Raw genomic sequence first — 10,293 nt, 5'->3', positions numbered from 1 at the left:
GTCTGCTTGCTTTTTCTTTCCCATTTCTCTTTTCAGTTTTCCTTCCCTCTCTATCCCTGTTTTCCTCTTTTGTTACTTTTTTCTTTTTCTCCTTTTCTTTTAGTCTCCTTTTTATTTTTCTTTTTGATCAAATGTTGTCCCGAGCTGTCTTCACCGTGGGTATCGGGTTCCCGTGTCTGTGAATCCCTCCAGATGTCGGGAAGGGGACTCCAGTTATGCAAACCTACGGGTGACATACACTCTGTGTGTGTGTGTGTGTGTGTGTGTGTGTGTGTGTGTGTGTGTGTGTGTGTGTGTGTGTGTGTGTACCTGGAAGCACAGGCACTTTCCTGGCAGGTGGCGGGATGGGACGTGTGGTGGTTCTGAGGAGCAGTGTCTGCTGGCAAGCGAACCGGCCCCGGGGCGTGGGGGTTGTAGGCAGAACACTGAGAGCCCGCCCTGCGGCGGGACAGCTGGGTGGCTTCCAGATTCTTTCAGGCGTTTACTCCAGACAGGCTCACCGCGGAGCTACGACAGAATGTCGTGGTTGCCAAAGCCTCGGAGGCTGTGTCTGTGGGGTCCGCCTTGCCGAGAGAGGGCTGAGAAGTCCCAGATCCAAGGCGAGAGGCTTAGGTTCGCGGAGGAGAAAGAGCAGAATCTTTTGGCCTGTTGAGGCTTCCGTAGTGAGGAGGCGGGGCCCGGAAGGGACCAGGATGGCGGCGCTGGACAGTGACAGCGATGAGGATTTGGTCAGCTATGGGACGGGTTTGGAGCCACTGGAAGAAGGTGCGAGCCAGATCGGTCTGAGCCTGTGGAAAACAGACAGGGGGTCCAGGATTCGGGACGAAAAAGCATAACCCTGTGCCGAGCCTTGGCTGGCTCCCGGCACTTCCAAACTCGCTAGCTACCAGCGCTGTGAACAGCGACCAGAGAGGCGTGCTCTGTGCTTTCGGGGTGCCCACGTTCTGGAGAGACGGATGAGAATCCCAGAGGGATGGGAAATAGAAAGATGACGAAACGGGCTCGTGTGAGAGTGGCGGTGGTCAGGCAATGTCTTCTCTAGAAGAGCACATTTGAGCTCAGACTTGAAACAGGAGAAGGAACAACCATACTGAGATCTAGGGGCAAGAACATTTCAGGCAGAGAGAACAGCACATGCAAAGGCTTTGAAGTCAGAGCCAGTTTGGCAAATCGAGGGGCAGGCAGGACTGGCATGGGTGGAGCAGCCGGCACTAGGGAGAGACTGGTAGAAAATGTCAAAGGGGAAGAAGGCAGGGACTGGATCTTACTGAGTATGATAAGAGAGTTATACTAAGTGTAGGAGAGTCATTGGGGGAGTTTACACAAGGAAAAGATGTCTATTTTAAAGATTATTGATTTTGAGCATAGATGCTTGGGAGTGGGCAAGAATGAAGCAGAGAGACCAACAAAAAGAGGTCTGGGGATGATGATGACTTGGATTGGAGTGTAGCAGTAGTGGTGTAAGTATTCGCCTGGGTGGAGATACACTTTGAAAGCAGAGTTGACCCGGACTTGCTGGTGGAATGTAGGGAGAAGACAAGATGAAGCAAGGTTTTCTCCTGTGTTTCTGGTCTGATCCACTTAATGATTTGATTTGTTCAGCAAAGTATGTATTGAGTGTCCACTAAGGACTGATGACAGTGATAGCCCTGTGGGAAAGACTAAGGAAGCCTGGTGGACTAGGAGTTACTTGCAGACCTCCTTTTGGTGAGATATGTTTCCCCACCCTAACCAAATCCCGCCAGGTTGGTTGTACTTCTGGGACATTCTAATGGTGACCCTTTGATTCTCTGCAAATAGTTCTAATTAGTAGAAACTTCTGCCAGATACTAGTCTTGCTTCTACCCTCTGCTTACAAAAGACAGAGAAAAACTAGTCTCTTGAAAGCTTCTCATGTATTTGAAGACAGCCTTTGCATATCCTTTAAAGACATCTCTGTACCACACCTAACATCCTTAGTTCTCTGATACACTCAGTTTAAAGTTCTCTACCCTATTTGTCAAAGTCTTTCTCTAGGTATTGGACCAGAGTGTGGGGGGGTGAAGGGCCATTACTATTGTTTCCTTCATTCTCGATTGTATTTTTTCTTTAATGCAGCCTAAGATCACATTAGCTCTATTGGCAAGTGCATCACCCCATGATCTCAAAGAATTTGACAAAGAACCTTTATTTGAAGAGTTTCAAATCTAGTTGAGAACTGTTGACTTGTTAAGAAATATCCAAACCTGTAGGGAATTTTTATGAGTTTGTTTTAAAATTTTTTTTTCAGCCAAATAGAGTATACATCTGGATGCAAGATCTCAGCAGACTGAGAAAAATACTCCCCAAAGATGACAGTTTGCAGGTTTAAAAAAATGCATTTAGAATTAAGGAGGGAACATAAGATTGAATAAAAGTGGGAGAAAGCAAGGTATATTACAGTGTAGTTACAAAGATTATGTGCTCCCTCGAGGGTGGTTACACTTCTGAGGGGTCTGAAAAAGGATTACTTTGGTATTTCAAAGGCGTGTTAACCTAGATGCAGAAGAACAATGGACAGGACTTTCTCAAGGCAAAGATAAACCTTTTTCTAAAAAAGTTATATATCTGAGGCATGACTACCCAGCATGACCTGCCCTGTTAGGAATTTATGATCCATCGCTGGACTTCTCAGATTTATTACAGAACTCCTTTTTCATCCACAGAGCAAAAGTAACAAGGTTTGCAAGTGCAAAAGTATGTGGTGGCAGACAGGAAATAACCTACAGAAGGTAACAGGGGCAACCTGAGAAGGCAGCATGCGATCCTTTGAAAACTTTAGAATTTAGGCAGGAAGAGAATAAGTGTCAAATATGCATGGGAGGTGCTTATTACAACCATGTTAGGCATCCGTTCACATCATTTCTATATTTCTGGTTTCACAGTTGTTTCCTTGTGAAGTGACATTGTATGTAAGTCATTAACTACTTACCTATATTTTTCTAATTCTTCCTGTTTTGCGAATGCACAAAATCTGAAATGAAGTCTAATGATCTAACCTTGCATTTTCTCCCCCTATTTTTAAAATTTTCCAACTTTTATTATAAATTTATGCATATTTATTTTTGGAAATTTGATGGCATACAAAGTGTATAACAAGAGAGAAATAACCTCATTTTTCCTGGCTCCTAAATTCAGTATCTGTTAACCTCTGTTTGTACTTCATACCCATTGTTTTAACTATGTGCCAATTTGATAGATAAGGATTTTTTCCATCATTATGATTTATGATATACAATGTTTAACCTTGCCTTTGAAGTAGAAGGGAGATTTGTTTCTAACCTAACATCATCCTTTTAACTTCTAAGTATTAGAAGTTTTTAAGGATTGGTTCATTGTTTCCTAAGCACTTTGAACTTTAAATTCAACCTGAGTACATTTTACAATATAACATATTAGACCAATAATCATTTTTACTTCCTGCTTTGAAATTTCAGTAACAGATTAGACAAATATTGTTAGAGAAAGGACTCCACTACTTAAAGTTGCTGGCCCTGACAGAAAGATTTATTGATCAAGAGACAGTGGCTGAACTGTCACACACAGACCTATAGACACAAAGACCCTGTGGCCTGGAAAGAAGGGGGCGCCAGTACTTATCTACTCTTTCCTTAGACACTTTTATTTGGCTCTAGCTCATCCTGTACCCAGATTAATTTTAGGATCATTTTCTTTGTCCTTGATGCTATGACTATCCCACTTAAAACTATCTGTGGCTCCCATCAGCCATAAGACTTACCAAAGACCCTGCAGCAACATATTTCAGGACCTCTGCAGGATCTGCCCTTCTGGTTCCACTTCTATTTCTTCTTTGCACTCAGTCAGTCTAGACTACTTTCTCAAAGCATCTGGTATTATAGACCTCCTGTTTACTGATGGAGTTATTGCTTCTGTTGGGAATCATATCCCTATCTGTGACTATCCAATTCTGCTTCTGCCTACGGTTTCTGTGCAGTTGTGGGCGTTGCATGTTGTCAGACTTCTTGTACATGCAGATCTCCTCTGCTGGGCTCCGAGTGACCTGGGAACAGGGATGGAGTTGTGCTAGTTTCCCACACCCAGGTTCAGAACTGCTTCCATAGTAAAGCCCTTCAGTATACTTGGTTGGGGATGAGTGAAGGACAGTATTGGTGGCATCCCTGGCTTAGAGGCAGAGTTGAGGTCTGATTTCAGCTTTGTGCTTATTAGCTGTGGACTTCTGGGCAATTACTTAATCAGAACATCCTTATCAGGATATGATAAATGAGATGACATGTGTGACAAGAAGGGATTGGTTATTATTAGTAGCAATAATTATAGCAGGGCCTGGCTAAAATGCCACCTTCTCGCTGGAGTTTTCTGTGCTGTGGTTAGAGGTGGCGCCTCCTCCTCAGGAGCCCTGTGGGACCTAGTTGGCTGTGTTGGTTGGCCCTCATCATCTGCTGCCACGATTCTGCATAGCTGTCTGCAGATCTTATCACCCTTTTCAGATCAGGAGAACAGGGCAAGAGCAGCACCTAGGATTGGCAGAACTTGCTCTCTCTCACCTTAACCCAGTGGTTCTCAATTGTGGGTGATTTTGCCTACTAGGGCAGGGGTCCCCAACCCCCGTACCATGGACTAGTACTGGTGTGTGGCCTGTGAGGAACTGGGCTGCACAGCAGGAGGTGAGTGGCAGACGAGTGAGCGAAGCTTCATCTGTATTTGCAGCCGCTCCCCAGTGCTAGCATCACCGCCTCAGCTCCACCTCAGATGGTCAGGCATTAGATTCTCATAGGAGCCCTGGTCCCTGGTGCCAAAAAGTTTGGGGACCACTGTCCTAAGGGACAATTAGCAATGCCTAGAGACAATGCCTGGGAAAGGGGGTGAGTTGCTTCTGGCATCTAGTGTTACAGATCAGGGATGCTGCTAAACATCCTGCAGTGCTCAAGACTGTCCCCCACAACAAAGAGTTATTCAGCACAAACTATCAATAGTGCCAAGGTTGAGAAACCCTGCCTTAGCCATGCCAGGTGTACCTACAGTCATAGAGTGTGTGTACTACATTTCTAAGAAATGGTGAAAGTCTTGGATTGTGGGACCGAAGTTGTAATTCAGTTCTTTAGAGTGAAATGAAATTGTAGCTGATATTAACTGAGCTTCGCTAAGACCAGGCACTGTGCTCAGCTCTCTGCACGTGATATTTAATCCTCAGCGCCGCTTTACAAGGTAGGCTCTGTTATTACCCTAATTTTGTAGTTGTGGAGGCTGAGGCTTATAGAGATTAAGTAACTTGCCTAAGTTCCCAAAGCTAGCAAATAGTAGGGTAAAGGAAGTAGTAACTTGATTAATTATTGAAGCAACAGGTACACATGGACTTTGCTATCTTAACAACAATGGTAGCAGCTGATACTTTTAAAGTATTGATTGTGTGACCCCCTTCTTGTTAACCACTTTACAGACATTATCTTATCTCAATTAGATTATTTTATCCAAATTGTTATAATTTGCATAACAATTCTATGACAGAGTTATTACTGTTAATGTCATCCCCATTTTACAGATGAGGAAATTGAGGCACAGAGAGGTAAAGATGACCAAAGTCTCAGTGCTAGTAAAGGTGCAATTGGCTTTCAAATCCAGAGTGCTGTGATTCTCAAGCCTGTGCCATTAACTACTGTATAACTTACTCTCTGTATTGAATGTTTGACAATAACTTTATGGTTACTTTTTATATAAAATATAGTCAGAATTTTGAATTAGAGTTGATGAAATCAGGCAGTAATTTGTGTTATAGCAACTTTAAACCTAAGTTAAACATTAAGTACCTTTTATCTTGTGTGATGTAGCAACCCAGTCCTTTCTGCAAAGTAGAAAAAAATAAGTTGAAAGAATATTTATTATGGAGTGAGAAGATTCCCAGAGATAAACTCTTAAAATTTGGGGGAAATGGGCAATACAAGAGGAAAAATTCTTGAGTTAGGAGCGCTATGAAGTTCTAGAAGAGAAATAGAAGCGTTTGTTCTGTTGCACGTTTCTGCATGCCATGTGCCACCCAAGCAATTTGCCTCCTTTGCTGCCAGCAGATGTCATGTCCCTCTATTTGAACTCTCTTCCCCTCAATGTAATTTAGTTTTCATAATGGAATTTAGTGGGAAAAGCAGGCCATTTTTGCTAAAACATATTTCTAATATAAATAAGGGATATCTGTAATTGTCTTAGAACCATAAAGAAGCTTGATAAGATTTATTGCTTCCTAAGCTACATAAGCTAGTGAAGTCTAGGAATAGCAACTTACTTAAATTATTATATTTGAAATTATAAGAAGTAAACAATTCATTAGGTTTAAGAAATGATATCTTCCCTGAATTTTTCCAGTCCGCCATCCCCTTCTCTCTTTCTCATTCAAAATTTTTTTTTAGGTGAAAGACCAAAGAAACCAGTTCCTCTTCAGGATCAGACTGTCAGGGATGAAAAAGGAAGGTATAAACGGTTTCATGGAGCCTTCAGTGGAGGGTTCTCTGCTGGGTATTTCAACACTGTTGGCTCAAAAGAAGGTATGATTTTCCTACTTATAGTTATGATACTATTAAAGCAAATGATTGAAATATAAGATTCTTGCTCCCCTACTTCTCTCTTAAAAAAAAAATTCTTGTAACATTTTAGTACACTTTTGAGCTCTTTGAAATGTTTGGAATGTTTCCAGAGTCAATGTGTATGTCATTCATTGATTACAACCTGAAGGTGAAAGAGGTTTTTTTTCCTATTAAAAAAATAGGTACAGTCTAACTGGATGATTAAATGATGTAATGACTTCCATTTTATATTATATCTTGACATGCACAAAGTGCTCTCACACAGATTCACTCAGGTCATCACTGTCTCGCATGACTCACTGACGAAGGAGGGCAGGTGTCACAGCTGTTTTGTAGATGAGGCCACTGAGGGTCAGAGCCGCTCTCTCCTGACACTGGGACCAAGCATCACTTGTCAGTACATGCTCTTGTCTTGGAGAAAAATTCATTAAGTTCTCACAGGGTACAATATAATAAATTCTGTATTGTTTACAGTAATGTATGTTTTTATGTTTAACATAGAAACTGGAAGAAAAATGGCTATGTATCTCAGATATGAATGGGAGGTGAACGGATTAACTCATAGGAATTATTAAGAACAAGATAGGATAGATCTTTTATATCTTCGTTTTAAAAATAACTTGTAAAAACATAATTACTATCCTGTAAAAAATTAACTTGTAATATAGTCAGTAATTATGTAATAACTATGTATGATGTCAGGTGGGTACTAGGCTTATTAGGGTGATCACTTCATAAGGTATATAAATGTCTAATCACTATGTTGTATACCTGAAACTAATATATTGTATGTCAACTATAATTAGAAAATAAATTCGAAAAAACGACTTGTACGTAACAGTAAAATAAAGACTAAAAGCAATGCAAAAACAACAACAACAAAAAAGCCATGTAAGAAAAATGCTTGGGGTGAATAAGATGGTTAAAATGAAATAACCAGAATTTATAAAGATCAGTTCAATGGGCAAATGATCAAAGTATTTGAACAGTTTACTCCAGATGACAGAAATGCTGTATGGAATATTCAAACTTATTATTAAGAAAAGCAAATAAAGATAACTAAGGCACTATTAAAATAACACACTTATTAAAATGTTTAAAATGACAATAGGGTTTGTGAAGAAAGAAGCGCACTAATACATTGCTGATTCTTATAATTATGCTGTGTTGTATATTATAATTAAATAGTAAGACTAGCTCAAGTGAATTGTCAGGTAGACTGTGATATGCTAATATATTAGAACATTTCTTTACCATTAGGAGTGACAGATTCAAGGACTGTGCAGAAATAGGGCAAAGACTAAAATCCAAAGTGGAGGAAGGTGCTGGGCCCAGGGTGTTGCCCAGGAGAACAGATGCTCACTCTCCTGGGATATCTCCCAGGTTGGCCCAGAAACCTGTCCCACCCATCTGCCAAGAGTAGTTCTGCCCCAGACTCCTCAGCTCCACAGGACTCTTGTAGGAAATCAGAAAGTAGATGTGTCACTCTTAGAGAAAACTAAAGTTTATCTACAGAAGGTTACAGATACGTTTGACCTCCAGAGCATTCTTTGGCTTGGCACATTCTTAGACACAGCATATGCTTGGTGACTATGTATGGGGAGCAGGGGTGTTATAGGACCCAGGTGCCTGATGGAACTGGGGGCCTGGTATGGCCATTGCCTGTCCTTAGACCAGCCAGCTTGAGTCCTTGAGCCAGGGCACCTACAATGTTGTCTTCATTGCTTTTCTGACTCTCTCTTTAGCCATTCTTTCATGGCTGACCATGACATATTGTTTCTTTGATATGTTAATTTGGTAGTGTAGGTTGCTGTCTTGCTGGTATTAGAGTGGTATCTTTCAAGGTGAACTTATATCTTTCTGCTCAAATCTACTTGTGTTCCTTTCACAATTTAACTTTCAGTATATAATTTGATTTCTCTTGTTTCCAGATTCTTATGGGGAAACCTTACTGAGTTCTGACAGCAGGGGATATGAGGGTTAATAAGAAGTTTACGTGGAATAATTATGTCTATTTGAGCAGTGAGATGGAAGTAGCTAGGAGTTTGTGGTTATCAGGACTTTCATATCCAACATGTTATTTATTTACTTATAAACCAAAATACTGTCTAGGATTGTAATGTTCTAAACTCTTTTCTTTCGAGGATGGACACCCTCTTCCTTTGTGTCTTCACGGCAGAACAGAGCAGACAAATCTGTTCTTGGTCCAGAGGATTTTATGGATGAAGAGGTGGGTGTGCAGAACCTTAATTGCCAGTTACGTGGTAGGATGCTTGTAGCTGGTTGTTGTAGTGCCTTATCTCTCCCCAGAAAGTTCAGGGTCTGATTTCCTCATTGTAAGGCTTTATCTCTTAGGCATTTAGACTATAGTGCCCTGTACATCAATGGATTCTTATTCACTGGAGTAGTGTCTTATGCTGGGGCCAGTTTCTAAAGTCAGGAGTGTAAAGGGAAAGTCACATACAGGCGCACCTTGGAGATGCTACGAATTGGTTCCAGACCACTGCAATAAAGTGAGTCACACAAATTTTTGTTTTCCCAGTACATTTAAAAGTTATATTTATACCGTACTGTAGTCTGTTAAGTGCGTAATAGCATTATTTCTAAAAAAAAAAAAAAAAAAGTACCTACCTTAATTAAAAAATACTTTATTGCTAAAAACTGCTATACATCATTTGAGCCTGTTAGAAAAATGGTGCCGATGGAGTTACCCTAAGCAGGGTTGCCACAAACTTTTAATTTGTAAAAACACAACACCTACAAAACATAATAAAGCAAAGCGTAATTAAACAAGGTACCTGTAAAGTCAAATCTACTAGAAAAAGCCCCAGTTGCCCTAAAAGTACGGTACCATGGAGCCAGGGTGCAGCCTTCCACAATAGCTCCTATGTACACTGTAGTTTAAGGAACAATGAGCAACTAGAGAAAGGAGTGAAAGGAAGCCATGCAGCATCTAGGCACATCATTAAAGTGACAATGACTATTAACTTCTTAGGGGCAAATGGAGGCTGGTGTGTGTTGGGAGGTTCTAAAGTGGTCCTGCCAGCCTGCAGGGTGTGCTCCATTTTTTAAGAAAAATTAACTCCCCATTAGCTTAAAACCTAGTCATGGATTCATTTGTGATGAAGACGAAATAAAATGTCAGCATGCTTTCGGCTGCAGTTAAGGGGCAAAGGGAGATCCCCTTCCTATTCGATTAGCATAATCCATAAGGAAAAATATCTCATGTAACAAGAAGTCTAGATGCCAACGAGGCCCCGGATTCTCTTCTCAGTCATCTTCTGCATGTCAGCTTGTCCTTACACTAGCTCTCCTTGTGGCTGCAGTAGTTTCCAGTGGCATACCCAAGATGACATTATCCAGTGGAGGGAGGACTTTCTTCTTGGTATCTTTTCTTTAGAGCAAAGAAACCATTCTCATAAATCCTTCAGTGGATTTTCCCACCCATCTGCCCAGACAGATTGTTTTTCATGCTCATTCTTAAAGCAGTCCTTAAAGCAAGGAAAATGGGATCAAAATGACTAGCTTAGATAAGACATGAATCCCATTCCCTAACATTCCCCCGCCCCAGCCCACACACCCTAGGGACACCTCCTGAGGTGCTTGGTGGCACAGAGGAAGGCAGGTGCCTGGACAACCTCAGGGCTCTGCAAAGAAAGAAGAAAGGTGCTGTTGGACAGGCAGCTGGCAATAAATGCAAAAGCACTGAACTCAGGGCCTG

At 41.3% G+C, this 10,293-nt stretch overlaps 1 protein-coding gene across 1 annotated transcript in view; it reads left to right on the top strand.

Moving 5' to 3' along the window:
• Window positions 1-650: 650 nt before the first annotated feature.
• GPATCH1 (G-patch domain containing 1) overlaps window positions 651-10,293 on the top strand; it is a 38,136-nt gene continuing 28,493 nt past the window's right edge. The window contains exons 1-3 of the mRNA XM_023537698.1: window positions 651-765; window positions 6,399-6,533; window positions 8,717-8,802. Coding sequence (XP_023393466.1) covers window positions 693-765; window positions 6,399-6,533; window positions 8,717-8,802 — 294 coding nt within the window. The 5' untranslated portion in view covers window positions 651-692. The remainder of the gene's footprint in view (window positions 766-6,398; window positions 6,534-8,716; window positions 8,803-10,293) is intronic.

This window comes from Pteropus vampyrus, unplaced genomic scaffold, assembly GCF_000151845.1.
Source record: "Pteropus vampyrus isolate Shadow unplaced genomic scaffold, Pvam_2.0 Scaffold196, whole genome shotgun sequence".
NCBI classification, from domain to species: Eukaryota; Metazoa; Chordata; class Mammalia; order Chiroptera; family Pteropodidae; genus Pteropus; species Pteropus vampyrus.
Note: the sequence above shows the minus strand (reverse complement) of the source record. Positions and strands in the feature narration are given on the sequence as shown.